The 19035-nt window shown below is 32.4% G+C and overlaps 2 protein-coding genes across 3 annotated transcripts in view; one reads left to right on the forward strand and one right to left on the reverse strand.

Moving 5' to 3' along the window:
- Positions 1-15009, forward strand: part of LOC107712952 (interleukin-17 receptor D) — a 42203-nt gene extending 27194 nt beyond the window's left edge. Inside the window, exons 4-12 of the mRNA XM_016518351.1 lie at positions 5312-5430; positions 5514-5634; positions 6588-6632; positions 6770-6921; positions 10154-10219; positions 10313-10367; positions 10449-10559; positions 12439-12623; positions 14170-15009. Of these exons, the coding sequence (XP_016373837.1) occupies positions 5312-5430; positions 5514-5634; positions 6588-6632; positions 6770-6921; positions 10154-10219; positions 10313-10367; positions 10449-10559; positions 12439-12623; positions 14170-15009 (1694 nt within the window). The remainder of the gene's footprint in view (positions 1-5311; positions 5431-5513; positions 5635-6587; positions 6633-6769; positions 6922-10153; positions 10220-10312; positions 10368-10448; positions 10560-12438; positions 12624-14169) is intronic.
- Positions 15010-16664: 1655 nt separating this feature from the next.
- The window catches only part of LOC107712967 (glycine N-acyltransferase-like protein 3), a 3934-nt gene continuing 1563 nt past the window's right edge, over positions 16665-19035 (reverse strand). The window contains exons 3-5 of one of the 2 annotated variants that reach the window (XM_016518366.1): positions 18844-18967; positions 18619-18745; positions 16665-17168 (exon numbers count right to left, since the gene is read on the reverse strand). In XM_016518366.1, coding sequence (XP_016373852.1) covers positions 16748-17168; positions 18619-18745; positions 18844-18967 — 672 coding nt within the window. In that variant the 3' untranslated portion in view covers positions 16665-16747. The remainder of the gene's footprint in view (positions 17169-18618; positions 18746-18843; positions 18968-19035) is intronic. The other variant, XM_016518365.1, reaches the window with a different exon arrangement.

Here is a 19035-nt window from a genome sequence, read left to right on the forward strand (position 1 = left end):
TGTGTGTGTGTGTGTGTGTGTATGTATATGTATATGTATATATGAATGTACATCGAATTACACTAAATGCCAAATAATATATGCAAAAAAAATTTATGTGTGTCTGTACATGTATGAATGCTTATGTTTGCATATTTATTAATATATATATATATATACAGTATATATATTATTAGTTGCATTTAGTGTAATTTGTTAGATTATATATTTACATTAATATATATTTGTTTTTTGCATTTTTATTTTCTATTTCTATTTTCTACTTTTTTCACTTTTTTGCTTATTTAGTAGTTGCATTTAGTGTGAATTTGTCTGATAATAAAGACTGATAATTTATATAATGTTTCTTTGCATATATATATAAATAAATAAATAATAATTAATTAATAATAATTTATGCATTTAGCAGACGCTTTTATCCAAAGCGAGTCTTTCACAAATCTCATTTGCACTGCCGCATATTCAGTTATCGTATGCCATTTTCTTCACAAAAAAACTTCCTCTTCATCAGTTCTCACATTTTTGCGTTCAGTTATGAGACAAACCAGAAGCAATAGCATTTGGTTTCTGACAACAAACCTAGAATCATGCATGCGCATGTTTCCTATACAAAATTATCATATGGCTCCATAATTAGTTATATTTGTGTCTTTTTTTTAAATGCAATCAAATATACTGTGTTTGAGAGCAAAACTTATTATATTTTATACTATTTTATATAATATATATATGATTCTTAATGGCAAAGTTGACTTACTGTGAACTTACTGAAAAATAACGTTTTTTATGTCACTAATTTTAGTCAGTTACTTCCCTCAACTGAAATCAATAACCATTAGTGGTTCAGTCGATGGAAAAGTTTGTGTTTCCAAACAGTCCTAAAACAGAGATTTCTGCGTGTCTGCACTTTCCATTAGCGTGCACGAACCCATAACAAAGCGCATTTTAAAGTGCATGTGTGTTGCACGGGTGGTTGCACATGAGGGTGATTTATCTTAGTCCATCTCCAGCCTGGAGAGAATGGAACAGGAGCTCAAAGAAAGGCTCTTCAAAGAGAGTTCCTGCTCTTCCTGATCAAAGCCGCTGGTTCCCTCCTCCCGGGCCGTATTATTCTTCAGCCCTGACAGTCCCATGGATCCGTCCAAGAGACGGGAATAGATCGGCACATAGCAGCACTGTGATTTTTGTCCTGGGAGGAATGTGTGCGTGTGTGGCTGAGGGAAAGACGGGGATGTCCCTCGCTTCCGTCTGCCAGGGCGCTATTGAACTTGGTAATGCGAGCTTTCGGCTGACAAGCGGGACAGTGTTGCCTGTTGTTCGCTCGAGGTTAATTCTTTTGACTAAGGCAGGACTTGACACAGCTCAGGTGTATATTAAAGAATCTCGAAGAAGAAAGCCTTGGGTGTGGGGCCTTTTCCTCATGCACTTAGCTTAAAGGGACGGTCCACCCAAAAAATTAAAATGCATCAATTATTCACCCACAAAGATATTTTGGACAGTCTTAAAGATGCTCTTTTCCATGCAATGAAAGCATTTTGTGACCAGCAATATGTTTTAACCTCCAAAAAGGACAAAAAATACAATAAAAGGCAAGAATTTAAGTAATTTTTCACATAGTCTTTCACAAATCTCATTTGCACTGCCGCATATTCAGTTATCGTATGCCATTTTCTTCACAAAAAAACTTCCTCTTCATCAGTTCTCACATTTTTGCGGTGCTAATAAAAAAAGAAACAGAGGGAAAGAAAGGAAGGGGAAAAATGGTGCATGCTTTAAAAGTTTCATGCCGTTTCCAGTCCTGAAAGTTTATGGCGGGACTTAAGCAGGTTTACAGGAGGTTCTGTGCACATCCCACACATCTGAAATTGCAGACTCAAATTTATGCTGTAAGGCCGAACTATACAGCTGTCTATGGTGTTTCACAATGCTGTAAACTCATTAGAAAATGTAAAAAATCTACAAGGAGTATGCTCTATAACCACCCATATTTGCATATTAAGTGCTTCGGCCAAGAATTGCACTAGTTAACTGAGAATCTTAAAGGTACAGTAGCAAAAACAGCTTGTTTAATGCAGGTCAGAAAGGGTGGAAAATGGTAGTAAAAAGCTACATTTACATTCTTGAGCCAATACACCTTGACTAAATAAAAAAAAATATTTATTTAATGAGGGACAATACACATTAATAATACACACATGTAAAAATGTCAAATTTAGCCAAATTGGCTACTTTTAATCTGAAGTCCCTTAATAAAATAAATAAATATAACTAAATAAAATGCAAAAATATGTCCCCTTTAATACATTTTGGGTTGTTATCTATTCTATAAACGTGATTTGTGCTAGTGAGCTAAGAATCTTAAAGGTACAGTAGAAAAAATAACCTTTTTATTCATGTCAGAAAGGGTGAAAAATGGCCATAAAAGGCTATATTTAATAAACCTTGACTAACATTTAAAATCAACTCGAAGAAAAAATAAAATGCAAACGTGTTCCTTTTAATGCTTTTTTAGGATGTGATCTATTCTAAAAATGTGAACTGCATCAGTTAACTGAGAATCTTAAAGGTACAGTTGCAAAACAACCTATTTATTCAGATCTGAAAGAGTGAAAAATGGCCATGAAAAGCTACATTTACATTTTTGAGCCAATAAACCTTGACCGACATCATAAGTCAAAAAAAATAAAATAATCAATTTTAATGCTTTTTAGAATGTGGTTTATTCTAAAAATGTGAACTGCATCAGTTAACAGAATCTTGAAGGTATAGTAGCAAAAGCAACCTGTTTATTCAGATCTGAAATGGCCATAAAAAGCTACATTTACATTTTTGGCTAATATTAAAAAGTTGCTCCAAGAAAAAATAAAATGCAAAAATATTTCCTTTTTGGTGCTTTTTAGTGTGTGACCTATTCTATAAATGTGAATTGCATCAGATAACTGAAAATCTTAAAGGTACAGTATAGCAAAAACAGCCTGTTTATTCAGATCAGAAAGGGTGGAATATGGCCATAAGAAGCTATATTTACCAAAAAACATTGTCTAACATTATAAATCAACAAAAAAATGCAACAATATGAATTGCACCAGTTATCAAAGAATTAATGGTACAGTAGCAAAAACAACCTATTTATTCAGATCAGAAGGGTGAAGAATTTCCATAAAAGGCTACATTTACATTTTTGAGCCAGTTAACCTTGACAAACTCCCAATATGAAATGCAAAAATATGTTCCTTTGAATGCCTTTTAGGATGTGATCCATTCTATAATTTCTTTCGGTACAATGCAAACATGAATTGCTTGATCATTTATGCATTTTCAAAGCCATCGGTTGCACAGGTGTGCTGCAGTCATCTGGATTTATGTCTGTGCTATCTGTAGGCTGGCGGAGGTGTGGAGTTACACCCGTCCCATCAGGCCGCTCCCCGCCGCGGTAATCAGAACCACACGGAATGTGTGCGGGAGCCTTTTCTTCTCCCTTCTCCCCTCTTCCCTCTGCAACTGATAAGACAGAAATCTAATTAAAAGGGAGGCAGGCTGGCACACTTTGAAGGGCACGGGAATGCTCCGCTGGCACGCACGCTCCCGTCCGCTCTGTCTTCAGGGGTGCTAATAAAAAAAGAAACAGAGGGAAAGAAAGGAAGGGGAAAAATGGTGCATGCTTTAAAAGTTTCATGCCGTTTCCAGTCCTGAAAGTTTATGGCGGGACTTAAGCAGGTTTACAGGAGGTTCTGTGCACATCCCACACATCTGAAATTGCAGACTCAAACTTATGCTGTAAGGCCAAACTATACAGCTGTCTATGGTGTTTCACAATGCTGTAAACTCATTAGAAAATGTAAAAAATCTACAAGGAGTATGCTCTATAACCACCCATATTTGCATATTAAGTGCTTCGGCCAAGAATTGCACTAGTTAACTGAGAATCTTAAAGGTACAGTAGCAAAAACAGCTTGTTTAATGCAGGTCAGAAACGGTGGAAAATGGTAGTAAAAAGCTACATTTACATTCTTGAGCCAATACACCTTGACTAAATAAAAAAATATATTTATTTAATGAGGGACAATACACATTAATAATACACACATGTAAAAATGTCAAATTTAGCCAAATTGGCTACTTTTAATCTGAAGTCCCTTAATAAAATAAATAAATATAACTAAATAAAATGCAAAAATATGTCCCCTTTAATACATTTTGGGTTGTTATCTATTCTATAAACGTGATTTGTGCTAGTGAGCTAAGAATCTTAAAGGTACAGTAGAAAAAATAACCTTTTTATTCATGTCAGAAAGGGTGAAAATGGCCATAAAAGGCTATATTTAATAAACCTTGACTAACATTTAAAATCAACTCGAAGAAAAAATAAAATGCAAACGTGTTCCTTTTAATGCTTTTTTAGGATGTGATCTATTCTAAAAATGTGAACTGCATCAGTTAACTGAGAATCTTAAAGGTACAGTTGCAAAACAACCTATTTATTCAGATCTGAAAGAGTGAAAAATGGCCATGAAAAGCTACATTTACATTTTTGAGCCAATAAACCTTGACCGACATCATAAGTCAAAAAAAAAAAAAAAATCAATTTTAATGCTTTTTAGAATGTGGTTTATTCTAAAAATGTGAACTGCATCAGTTAACAGAATCTTGAAGGTATAGTAGCAAAAGCAACCTGTTTATTCAGATCTGAAATGGCCATAAAAAGCTACATTTACATTTTTGGCTAATATTAAAAAGTTGCTCCAAGAAAAAATAAAATGCAAAAATATTTCCTTTTTGGTGCTTTTTAGTGTGTGACCTATTCTATAAATGTGAATTGCATCAGATAACTGAAAATCTTAAAGGTACAGTATAGCAAAAACAGCCTGTTTATTCAGATCAGAAAGGGTGGAATATGGCCATAAGAAGCTATATTTACCAAAAAACATTGTCTAACATTATAAATCAACAAAAAAATGCAACAATATGAATTGCACCAGTTATCAAAGAATTAATGGTACAGTAGCAAAAACAACCTATTTATTCAGATCAGAAGGGTGAAGAATTTCCATAAAAGGCTACATTTACATTTTTGAGCCAGTTAACCTTGACAAACTCCCAATATGAAATGCAAAAATATGTTCCTTTGAATGCCTTTTAGGATGTGATCCATTCTATAATTTCTTTCGGTACAATGCAAACATGAATTGCTTGATCATTTATGCATTTTCAAAGCCATCGGTTGCACAGGTTTGCTGCAGTCATCTGGATTTATGTCTGCTTTTATATAATCTAATCCCCTTTAATTCATGCGACCTGTTTGATCTGCTAGGTATTGAACATGTGAAAGGATTCAGAGTGTATCTGGAGGACAAGAATCCCGAGGGAAAGCAGTGCCAGCACATGATCCTAAAGGATCCGCGACAGCTTAACTTCTCTTACAAAACCGTTGTAAGTATAATATGCTTTATATTAGACACAAAATTTAGTGGAAATGAATTTTTATGTTCATATTCATCTGTTTTTCCCAACAGAGGATGAGCTCACAGCCCTTCTCTGGTCTCACCTTTGAGACGGACTACATGGTCAGAATCGTGCCGTTTCCCACGTTCTTGAACGACAGCTTCTTTCCGCCATCTTTTCTGCGCACTAACAGTGAGTGTTAAGCCTGAAACAATACTATAAAAAACATGTTTGTGGCTTTATTTTATCCTACCTTTAGGAAAAAAAATATATATATAATTAAATATTTATTATTATTATTATTAAATATTTATAAATATTAATGCCATTAAAAAACAATTTATAATTAAAAAATATTCTGGTACACAAAATGACAAATTACTTATTTTTTTACTATTAGTTATTGTTTTATATTCTAACTTAATGGATATTTAACGTTAAAAATTACTTTAAAAATTGCCATCTTTTTTGCGTAGAAGTAAACATACTCTACAAAAAAAAAATGTGTTTCTGGCCATATTCTTTTAGGATTTTGGAAAAAAAATTTTTTATTTATTTATTAAATGTTAATGAGGTTTTTACCAAAAAAATATTTAGAATTATAATTAAAATCATTAAAACATATCCTGTTATACAAAATGACAAATTTATAATTAAATGTTTAAAATGGGATTATAAATATAATTAAAAATAATTATAATTTATTTTGTAATTTATTTATAATATTTATAGTTTATTTTTATTATTACTATGATTTATAATATTTATAAATATTCATTTGAGGTTTTTATATATATTTTTTAATTATATCTGGTACACAAAATGACAAATGTATAATTAAATGTTTATAATTTAATTATAAATGTAATTAAAATACTTGTAAAATAATGATCATTTATTTGTTAATTTTATAATTTAATTTTAAAATTTATAATTTGTTGTTGTTATTATTATTAGATATATTTCTATTTTTCATTTAGTTTTTTCTAAATATGATTAAAATAATTTATAAAATATTACATTTTTTTTTTTACAATCAGTTAGTGTCATATTCTAACTTAATGGATGTTTAAAATGACTTGACTGCTATTAGAAAAATTGTGCAAAAAAAATGAAGTAGTTTCTTGTTCCTTGCGTTCTCACAGGTTGTGAAGTGCTTCTTGGCCCAGATAACCTCGTCTGCAAACCATGTGAGTTCTTTAGAGAGAGAAAAAATGTCAAATCCAATTCATCTGTTTTTGTTAGCCAAGCTGTGAAACGGCCTAAACAGGGACTTCAAATGAAACCAAAACCAACCTTGCTCTTCTTTCTCTTTCTTCCCTGACAGTCTGGAAGCCCAAGATGCTGAATGTTTCTCAGCTCGGATCTAATTTGCATGTTGTGTTTGACCACGCCCCTTCCACGTTCGGCTTCACCATCTACTACCTGTACTACAAGCTCAGACAGGAGGGGCCCTTCAGACTCAAACGCTGCAAACCTGTGAGCAGTTTACCTAGTAATTGCATTGGAAAATCCTGGCACAAATTAATAAACATTTGCATTCATAATTCACCCCAAATGCTCACTCTCATGTCATTTCGAGGAGTGTTTCCTAATGATTTGCATGTTTGCATCATCGGGTAACTGTAAGTGTTTGCATACTGTTAGCTTTGCACACACACGGTTTTTCTAGCAGGAAGTGAGATGTTCAGGGTTAATGCGTGTAATGCTCTTCCCAGACAGCTGGAATAATATATAGTCTTATCCTGTTGAGTCGCTGCTTTCCACACTTTGGTTGTGTTGGAGATGGAAATGTAAAGAGCAGAGAGCTTTCACAGCAGCACTTTGTCACTTAGAAACTGCGCTGGGAGTTAGAAGTCGGCTATCTGTCTTTCTTTTTTGCGAAGGACATGTATGTTTGGTTCAGGACTAACTGTCTTCAGGGGATAGTTGAGCTGAAAATGGATATTCTGTTGTGATTTACTCACCCTTGTGTCATTCAAATGCATTTGACTTTCTTTCTTCTGTGAAACAGTCTTCTGTGAGAAGTATGCTCATGCTGCTCTTCTCCATACAGAGAAACTGAGTCGAATTGGGACGGAGGCTGTTAGGCTCCAAAAAATTATCTAAAGGAATGGAAGCCCAAGACATATTTTGAAGACATATGACAAGAATATAAATGAGTGATTATATCATTATTATTTATTTATTTATTTATTTATGTATATAATAATTAATTAATAATAATAAAGTTAATAAATAATACTAGTAATAGAAATCGAGAAAAGCACATAACAAATAAAATGTATAATAAAAAATTTATATTCTAATAATAATAATAATAATAACAACAATAATAGTAATTATTATAATATAATATATAATAATTATTTATATTTGAATTATTATCATGACTATTAGTATTAGTAGTAGTACTTATTATTTATTAATAATAATGTAAATAATTATTATCAATACAATAAATGATTAAATGTGTATTCATTATTTATTATTTTTATAATTATTCTGATGATGATGATGATTTTTATTATAATTAATAATTATAATTATATTAAATAATAAATACTACTGGTAATAGTAATTGAGAAGATCACATTACAAATCAAATGTATAATAATTATAAAAATGAATATCCTAATAATAATAATATTAATATTTTTATGTAATAATAATTAATTATTAATAATAATTTATATTTGGCTAAATTATTATTATTACTATTATTAGTAGTAGTAGTACTTATTAATTATTATTTATTAATAATAATGTCAATAATGATTATTGATGCAATGAATTAATAAATATGTATTAATAATTAATTATGTTCATAATATTTATTATAATTAGCATAATTAATAATAATTATATTAAATAATAATAAATACTACTAGTAATAGTATTTTAGAAAAGCACATTTCAAATAAAATAAATAATAATAATAATTATTATTATATATGAATAAACATTATTATTGTTATCATTTTAAATTATTATTATACATTTTATTTCTAATACGCGTTTGAGTGCTACAAGCAATTAAGCATTAAATATCCATAAACAGTGAAGTTCACTGACACACTAAATGGCTAATTAACAACAGAAAGATAAATGACGCTCCATGTTTAAATGTGCACTTTTATGGTGTTTTTTTGTCATTTTTTGAGTTATCTCTGTAAGGCTTTGGCTGAAGCAAAATCTTTATTCTCTTGGAACCACAATGTTGGGATTGATTTCATTTAGAGGTTTTATTATTTCAACACCAGCATGAGGTGTTTCATATTTGTGTCATTTTGGAACACGACCTGGTTCTTTTGAACAATTCTTATTCACATCTTCTTCCTATTAGAGGGTGTAAAAGCATTGTCCTGGCCTTTTTCAGAAGAGCGCAGCGGTCATATCTGTAGCCGGGCCGGGTGGCATTGTTTGTAGCGATAATAGAAAGAGGTGAAATTTGAGGTGAACGATGCCACCAACGGGGGATTCCAGAGTTCAGACGCTCTATGGATCTCTGTGAGATCATTGTTATCGTTTCACTTTCCCACCACAGGTTTCTAAGAAACTGAGTGCATTAGAAACCCTGTTTTAATGTAGAGCATCTGTAAACATAAACTGCAAGTTTAGGATCCTTGTGTTTGAATGTTTACCTTAATGTAAGTAACAGGGTGAACAGTTTAACTGTTTGTTTAGCTTTTTCCAGCCTTGTTCTTAAAGTAATGGCACTTTAAGGTGTTTATTAGAAAGAAAATTCAATGCACATCACATTTTCAAAGACAGTTTGCTGATAATGTACTCACCCTCAGGCCATCCGAGATGTAGATGAGTTTGTTTCTTCATCAGGTTTGGAGAAATGTAGCATTACATCACTTGCTCACCAATGGATGCTCTGCAGTGAATGGGTGCCGTCAGAATGAGAGTCCAAACAGCTGATAAAAACATCACAATCCACACCACTCCAGTTCATCAGTTAACATACTGAGAAGAGAAAAGCTGCATGCTTGTAAGAAACAAATCCATCATTAAGGTTGCTTTTAGCTAAAATACGAGTCCATAATCCATAATAATGCTTCCTCCAATGAAAAATTCGTCTTGTCTGAATCAGGAGAGAAATCTGCACAGATCAAGCACCGTTTACAAGCAAAAACAGCTCTAAACAAATATGTGTGTGGATTTTGATGTGAGAGAACAACAGGAGAGAGACTTTTTCACTGGAGGAAGCGTTATTATGGATTGTAGACTTTAATTTTATCCAGAAGCAATGCTTTAAAGTTAAAACGTCTTAATGATGGATTTGTTTCTTACAAACACGCAGCTCTTTACTTCTCAAGACATTAACTGATGAACTGGAGTGGTGTGGATTATTGTGATGTTTTTATCAGCTGTTTGGACTCTCATTCTGACGGCACCCATTCACTGCAGAGCATCCATTGCTGAGACACTGATGCAATGCTACATTTCTCCAAATCTGATGAAGAAACAAACTCATCTACATCTCGGATGATCTGATGGTGAGGAAATGTTCAGCAGATTTTCATTTTTGGGTGAACTATTCCTTTAAAAGTTGGTGCATCATATTAATTTACACATTTGTTAATGAAGGCCACAAGTAGCTCTTGGTTTATGGAATGACCCAGATATTATATTATCATTGCATGTAATTTTACATAAAATGCATTACACATTTTTAAATAATGTGTCTCTGTTTTCCTTGCAGGAGCAAAATGGCCCCAAAACTACATGTGTTCTACAAGACGTCACTCCAGGAACTTACGCAATAGAGGTATGCGCGTTATTCATTTCATATGCAATTAAATGAGTTTCATTTAACATTTATTGAACTAAGCAGAACAAATCTGCTTTGCTATTCCTGCAGCTTCGCGATGACAACAACTCGACCAGAAAACAGACGCAGTACCACGTGAGCCAAGGTAAAAAGGCTTTGCCGTTTTCATACTTTTGAATGTTTAGCGTCTGTATTCAGACTGATCAGATGTTGTTTGTGTTTGCAGTGCATTCTCCGTGGGCCGGACCGATCCGCGCCATGGCCATCACCGTCCCGCTGGTCATCATGTCGGCCTTCGCCACTCTCTTCACCGTTATGTGTCGCAAGAAACAGCAAGGTGCGTGTCCATCATTAGCGAGGCTCTGTATCATCATCTGGTATCTGTAAACTGATCTCTGTAATCTGACGGCATTGACCAGGATTAATGCGTGGTGAAATCTCAGCGTTTGTGCTCACGCCATTCTGCTGCAGCTCTGCTCGTTCCTCACAAAAGAAACTCCTGTAAGCCTGTTAGTGTGTAATGCGTCTTACAGAAGCAAAATGATGTTCAGTTTCCAACGTTTTGGGAAGATTCCCCTCACAAAACCTCATAGAATACCTTGGTTTCTACAGTTACTGTTATATCTGTGAAATCCTAACTAGGTTTTTCATTTTCTGAAGAACTTTTGTCACCGCCACAATTCTAGGGTTGCCATGGCGTTCCTGTGTGGTTGCTAAGGTGTGCAGAGTGTCTTATTACACGTTGCTAGGGTGTTTTGGGTGGTTGTTAGGGCATTGCCAGTTAGTTAAGGATGTTCTGGTTGCTTAGTGGCACAAAAAAGTTTCTTCTGGTCTCTAAATCAGTATTATTTTAGTATCATTGAGATACTAATATAGTTTTAATTTATATTTTGAAATCACTTTTATTTTTGTATTTTATTTTTTCATTTTCATTTTAAAGTTTTAGTAATTACGTTTTTGTCATTTTTATTAGTTTTTTTCCCTCTAGTTTTTATAAATTTTTTATTTCAGTTTTTATTTAGTTATTTTAGTACATTAAATTGAACTAAATGAAAATTAGAAATGTTGCTTTGGCAACTAGCTGAAATAAAACAAGTTTTAAGTTTTTTGTACGTTATTTTATTTTAGTTAATGTTTATTTTATTTTTTATGGTTTTAGTCAAAAATACTTCATTGATATTTCAGTTAACATTTATTTTATTTCAAGTAACACATTTTTAAAGGTATTAGTTTTAGTCAACTAGCTGAAATAAAAATAATTTTTTACAATGTTATTTCAGTTAATGTTTATTTTATTTCAATTAATGAAAAAAATTTTTTGGTTTTACTTTCAGTCAGCTAGCTGAAATAAAATAAGTTAAGGATTTTTTTGTATTTTATTCTATTTCAGTTAATGTTTGTTTTATTTTTTATGTGTTTAGTTTTAGTCAACTAGCTGAAATAAAATAGGTTACTACTTTAATAGTTTAGTTTATTTTAGTTAACGTTTATTTTATTTCAAGGTACACATTTTTAAAGGTATTATTTTGTCAACTAGCTGAAATAAAAAAAAGAATTCAAAAGTTTTTTTTTATTTCAGTTAATGTTTATTTTATTTAAATTAATGAAAAAATTTCAATTAATGAAAACTAGCTGAAACAAAATAAGTTAAGTTTTTTAAAATATTTAAAGTTTTATTTAAATTTAAATTTTTTTATTTTTGCTACTTAATATTTATAAGTAGCAAAAATAATTTTTTTATTGTTTAAGTTTTAGTCAACTGCCGAAATAAAATAGTTTCTTTTACAAGTTTTTAAAAAATATTTTATTTTAGTGGTTTATTTTATGTGAAGTAATGATTTTTTAAAAATGTTTTTTTAACCAAACCGTTACATTTCAAGTAATGGAAATGTTTTACAATACAATACAATATTACAAATAACCCTGCTCTAGATACGTTTAGCCTCCAAGTCTATGGGATTTTTTCCAATAACTATGGTATTTTAAGCTAAAATATGGTTACCAAGGTACATTTTTGTGAAGGTGGATTAGGGGGGATGTAAGACAAAAACATCTGTTGCTCTAACATGGACCAATTAGGCTTTACTTTCAGTTCTTCCAGTGCTCTAAAAGGAGCTCTCATCATATGGAAACAATAAATGTGCTTTTTTTCCACTCGCTACAAATCTCAATTGATCCTGGTTAGATTCCCGTCTCTGATCTGAATTCCTCTGCAGAGAACATCTACTCCCACCTGGACGAGGAGAGCTCAGAGTCTTCATCTCAGACCACGGCGCTGAGCGCAGACAGACCCTGGCCCAGACCCAAGATCTTCATCTGTTACTCCAGTAGAGACTGTCCCAAACACCTCGCCGTCATCCAGAGCTTCGCCTTCTTCCTGCAGGACTTCTGCGGCTGTGAGGTCAGGAAATACACTACCGTTCAAAGATGATACTTTTATTCAGCAAGGATGCATTCAATTGATCAAAAGTGACAGTAAAGACATTTATAATGCTACAAAACAACTAAATGCTGTTCTTTTGAACTTTCTATTCATCTGTGAATCCTGAAAGATAAAATGTATCACAGGTTCCATCAGCAAATCAGAATATTAGAATGATTTCTGAAGATCATGTGACACTGAAGACTGGAGTAATGATGCTGAAAATCCAGCTTTGATCACAGAAATAAATTACAGTTTAACAGATATTCGAATGGACAACAGCTATTTTAAATTGTAATAATATTTCACAATTTTATTGCATTTTTGATCAAACAAATGCAACCTTGGTGAGCAGAAGACACTTCTTTCAAAAAAAGTTTGACCGGTTTGAAATGTTTGTTGATGACGCCCTCTAGTGGCAGGAGAAAGTTGAAGACTCTTTGATCACCCACATTATTCCACAGAGAGTAATCCAGATGTCAACATGAAATAAGCAAGGCTGTAGAGTTTAGTAGAGATGCTATGACATGTCCCTACCAATATCCAGCCACTACTAAATTATCCCTAGCAATAATTTTGATCAAACAATTAAATGTCTGTTGTCTGACGTTATGTTCCCAGCAATGCCAAAATCAAACCTACACCCTCGGAAATAAGAAATTAATTTATTTACTTTCCTAATACTTATTCCTGGTCGTGATCCTGTGCATGAATCATCAGTGATTGTTATTCCAAAGAAAACACTTTACAGTCATTTGTTAACATTAGTTAACTACATTAGTTGTCATAATAAACCTAACAATAATAAATACTTCTACAGTCTTCATTAATATTAGTTATTGTTAATTTCAACATTTACTAGTACATTTTTTAAATCTTTTTTTTTTTGCATCTTTTAACATTAGTTTAATGCACTGGGAATTAACTTGAACAAATTCAATGAACTATTGTTTATTTATTAACTAACCAGCTTTAAGGTCTCAGAGGTTTTCCACCAAAATAAAAGTTCTGTAGTTAAATGTTTGAAAGCAAAGAAATTAAGACAGCCATAAATATTATTATTGTAATTTTACTGTTGTTTTGTAAAATTAAAATGATGATGATTATTGTTATTAAATATTTGTTTTCTATTATACAGTATTGTATGATTACAGTATTATTGCAGTAATATGTTTCTTGATTTGTTTATTTTTTATGTTTTAAATAATGAACAAAATAAAATATTTGTTATTTATTAATTATTATTATTAAATACTTGTTTTATTTCTTAGAGTACAATAGTATTATTGCAGTAGTAATATTTCTTTATTGATTAGTTGAATTTTTAATTTTAAATAATTAAATATTAAATTATTATGATTATTAAATACTTATTTCTTTTTTTACAGTACAAAATAATTTTTTTAAATTGATTTTTAAAAATATTTTAAATAAAATATTTTGAATGTTAATAATAATAATCATAATTTTTTTTTATAGTAAAATAGTTTCAGATGTGACTACATGTCTGTGTGTGAATGCTCAGGTGGCGCTGGATCTCTGGCAGCACCTGGAGATCTGTAAGGAGGGTCAGATGTCCTGGCTGAGCCGGCGTATCGACGAGGCTCACTTCATCATTACCGTCTGCTCCAAAGGCCTGAAGTATTTCGTGGAGAAAAGACACCGTAAGGGCAAAGCCACGTCGAAGGAGAACAACCGAGAACCGACCGCATCCGACTCCACCGGCAACAGAGACCTTTTCATCGTTGCCACGGCGATGATCTCCGAAAAACTCAAAGAGGTGCATCAAAAGTCCTCGGACCTCTCGCGCTTCATGTCGGTGTACTTCGACTACTCTCACGAGAGCGACGTGCCCACTTCCCTCAGCCTGGCGCCCAAATACAAACTAATGGACCAGCTTCCCCTGCTCTTCGCCAGACTCCACTCTCGCCAGCTCAGCCTGACCGACCGCGAGCCGCAGCCACCGAATGTCAGCAAACGCAACTACTTCCGCAGCAAATCGGGCCGCTCGCTGTACGTGGCCATCTGTAACATGCACCAGCACATCGAGCAGGAGCCCGACTGGTTCGAGAAGCAGCTCATGCCGCCGCCGCCGCCAAATAAACTCCTCCCTCCTCCAGAGAAGCTGGACTCGGGGCTCGTCCTGAACGAGGTGAAGCTCAAACACCCCTCGGAGAGCGACTGTCCCGTGAGGAGCAACGTCCTGATCCTGCCGCCGACGCCAAAGCTGGAGCTTTCGCTGAGTTTGTCGCAGGAGGATCTCGGGGAGGGTTCGTCCGGTCAGGATGTGGGTTCGTCTCGGCCGGACGGATCGGCCAGTCCGGTGGAGATGCCCAGAGATTCGGGGATCTACGACTCGTTATAAATATATGCTGAGGTCTAAGTAAGTCATGGAGCTTCACACAGGGTTGTGATTTTTTTTATGTATTTATATGGACTTTCAAATGCAATATTGTGCATTTGAAAATGCAATGTGTCAACCATCTTTTCATATTTGTAATGAGAATCATTTATAAATCTATAAAAAAGGTCAATAGTTCAACAGTTGAATGCAAAGAAATGAAGACAGCCATATTTACTAGTATATATTAGTATTGTAATTTTACTGTTAATCTGTGAAATAAAACAATTTTATTTTACAGTTCAATAGTACTATTGCAATATAAATTGATTAATTTACTTTTCTAATTTAAATAATGATAAAATAAATATATTTTGAACAATAATAATAATAATTATTATTATATTTTATTGTACAGTGCAACAGTAATATTTTATATTTTTATTACATGTATTACATACATATTTTATATATTTATATTCATAATTTTTATTATAAATTAAATGATTATGTAAAATATTATAAAAAGTATACATTTTTATAATTATAAAAATTAATAATAATTGTTAATATTATTAAATACTTGTTTTTTATTTGACAGTACAATAGTATGATTGCAATAGTAATTTTTTATTGATTAGTTTAAGTTTTATAATTTAAATAATAAAATAAAAATATGATTTTGAAATAGATAATAATGACAAATATTATTTTTTACAGTACAGTATTATGATTGCAATAGTAATATTTTATTAGCTTAATTTTTTTACATTTGAATTACTATAACGTTTAAATGACTATATACTATTGTTAATATTATTAAATAATCATTGTTTATTTTAAAGTACTGAAGTATGATTGAAATAGTAATATATTTCTTTATTGATTAGTTAAATTTTATAGTTTTATATAATAGAAAAAAATAACAATAATAGTAATAAAAATAATTATTATTATTAAGTAATTTATATTTGCATTATGGCTGTCAAATCGATTAATCGGGAATAATAGCATCCAAAATAATAGTTTGTGTTTACATAATATATGTGTGTGTGTACAGTATTGTCTATATACATATACGTATGTATAAATAAATACAAACACATATATGTATATAATAAAGGAATTTATGCAACATATATATATATATATATAAAATGAATCATATGTAAATATGAATACATATATATGTGTAAATATTTCTTAAATGTATACATGTATGTGTGTATTTATATATACATATAAATATACACAGCAAACAGATATATTATGCAAACACAAACTTTTATTGTGAATGCGATTAATCGATTTGACAGCCCTAATTTGCATATATTCAAATGTTTTTGTATGCTACAAACATGCATATAAAATAAAAAGAATAAAAAGAAAATATTACAAATAATACAGAGAAAAACTCCTGACATTTGTAGTGATTTATATTTGCATATGTTCATATATTCCGATTTTTTTGTATGCTAGGAATGTTATAATATATATATATATTACATATATATATTACAAGTAATGATGAGGTGACTAAAAAGTGATTTTTGTTTTCATATGTGGAGATTATTTTGCGTGCTAGAAATATGCATATAAAAGCAAATATATATAAAATATTACAAATCACGAAGAGGTGATTAAAAACTCCACACTGACATTTATGCAGATTTTTCTATGACAGAATTATTTAAATAAACAAAACAAAAAATACAAATGATGAAGAGGTGATTAAAAACTCCATAGTGACCTTTAAAGTGATTTATATTTGCATGTATTGTCTTTTATTGAGCTCAAACCACACAGCCCTGTAATCTGGTGAACTCTGGAACAACAGCGAGGTGAAAAGCTTGTAGGAAGAGTCATTTTCCTCTTCCACAAAACAATACACAGGGTGTCCTCGCTCCAGGAGGTTTTTGGCCATCATAGACACCAGTGCCTTGGCGTAGCCTTTCCGTCTGTGTTGTGGCAACGTGTAGAGCAAACCAAGAGCAGCGTGTTGGTACACAAGCAGCCAGGAGATGGGCTCGGTGCCGCCCTCCTCTATCACACACAGTGAAGGATTATGGGAAATGTAGTTCAGCACTGAGTTGTAGCTGTTATGGTCTCCGCCATATTTCCATGTGCTGTTCACCAGATGTGCATGAGCCGCACTGAGCGGCGCGAATCTGAGTCCAGCGGAACTGAAAACATCGAAAATAAAAAGAAAAGGTCAACTATTAAAAACAAGGTTACGAACGCTTCTTTAAAAAATAAGGTATTTAAAGGGGTCATAGGATGCCCATTTTCCACAAGTTGATATGATTCTTTAGGGTCTTAATGAAAAGTCTGTAACATAGTTTGGTTAAAATTTCTCAATGGTAGTGTAAAAAACACACTTTTTACCCTGTCAAAAACAGCTCTTAGCATCCTATGACCCCTTTAAAGCAAATAAAATGTGCTCTTTAGTTAAAAAAAAATTTCAAACCCTGCAAAATCCGCAAAACTCATATAAATAAATGAAAATTATAACAATGGGATAATGTTTTCGTTTATGCTGCATGGACATGTTTTGGGATATTAAAGAAACTATGTAATAGCTCCGTGTATTTTTGCGACTTTGGAGCCCCCTTCAGATAAGTGAGTGGAATTGACTGTCGTAAATATTCACTGTTGTAATAACAGTGATAGCCGTACTCTTATGATATAGCTTATCATATTATCTTAGGCTGCTCTTATTATTGGGGTCAGCAGCTTAAAGGCCAACTTTGATCAGGTGTGCTTTGATAACCAATCACATTACACCCTTGACGTCATTGAATTTCTGTCATAGTTATGCGACAGCTGTTTGCGGATACCATAGAATTTTTATTTTTATTTTTTAATGCTCAAACAGAATTCAAATACAAACATTTATGGCATATGTCAACTACCCTACAAATGTTTTTCATGTTGATACAGCATTTTAATAAAGCAAATTATATAAAAAAAATCAATAGTAATTGAATAGAAAAATAAATAAATAAAAAGAGGGAAAGGCGAGCGTCTCATTCAAGTAATGAAAACAATTAAGTCTAAAAACAAAAAGAAGTTTCAGGGCATTTCTCTCCGTCATTGAAGAGATTTACAAATAACTTCAAATCAATCTTCCATCTGTTGAAATGGGGTTTCACCTTTAAATATTTACATCTATGAATGAAGTGTTTATCTAGAACAATCAGGTTGTTATCATAGAAATGAATGAAAAGTACTGAAAACCTGTCGCAAAATTGTCTGTGTCCATAAACACTAACAATAGATAAATCCAAAAACTAATGTTTAATGGCAAACATGTTGAATATTAGCCAATATGCTGTAGATTCATTAAACGATAAGCTGTTTTTCCACAAAAGCGGTTTATTCAGCATAGTCCTCGTCTGTAGACGTGCGTTTATTGCTGCCGTAAAGCAATCTGCTATTTTTGCGGTATTTCGTACCCGCTCAGTGAACTTCCGTTTGTCAAAGAAACAAGAGCCATTCACCTTATTTAGAAGTGCATGTCATCAGAATCATTTTGAAACTGATATTTTAAGGTAAAAGCTTACATACAGTTGCTTTAAGCATCATCCTGTGTTGGGAAAGATAATATTTGGCGTTTAAGATTAAGTAGCCTACCTCTCTTTAAGCTGCAGCTGTCCTTCATCCTGCAGCAGTAAGACCTTCATCACTCCTTGAACTTTCCACGGAAGTCCATGCTGATCTGCAAACTCCTGAACTGCTTCTAAATGCCTGATGTCAACCCCTTTATTGCAGCCAACAGGTTTGTGCATGGTTCATTTAGTCACAGTCTCAAAACTAGTTATTTCAGGTAATTAATTTGATGAGGAATAGAGTGCGTACCTGCTAATAATGTGAATGCATCTTTATTGATCACACCAGGTGTGTTCAGAAAGTTTTTCAGGCTGTCTTTGCTCTTTGAGTAGATGCTGTATATGTTGAAATCTCCTTCTCGATCCTTTGTGCCCTGATAAAAAAAAAAAAAACATACATACATATATATATATATATATATATATATATATATATATACAC

This window comes from Sinocyclocheilus rhinocerous, unplaced genomic scaffold, assembly GCF_001515625.1.
Source record: "Sinocyclocheilus rhinocerous isolate Xijiao unplaced genomic scaffold, SAMN03320098_v1.1 scaffold147, whole genome shotgun sequence".
NCBI classification, from domain to species: domain Eukaryota; kingdom Metazoa; phylum Chordata; class Actinopteri; order Cypriniformes; family Cyprinidae; genus Sinocyclocheilus; species Sinocyclocheilus rhinocerous.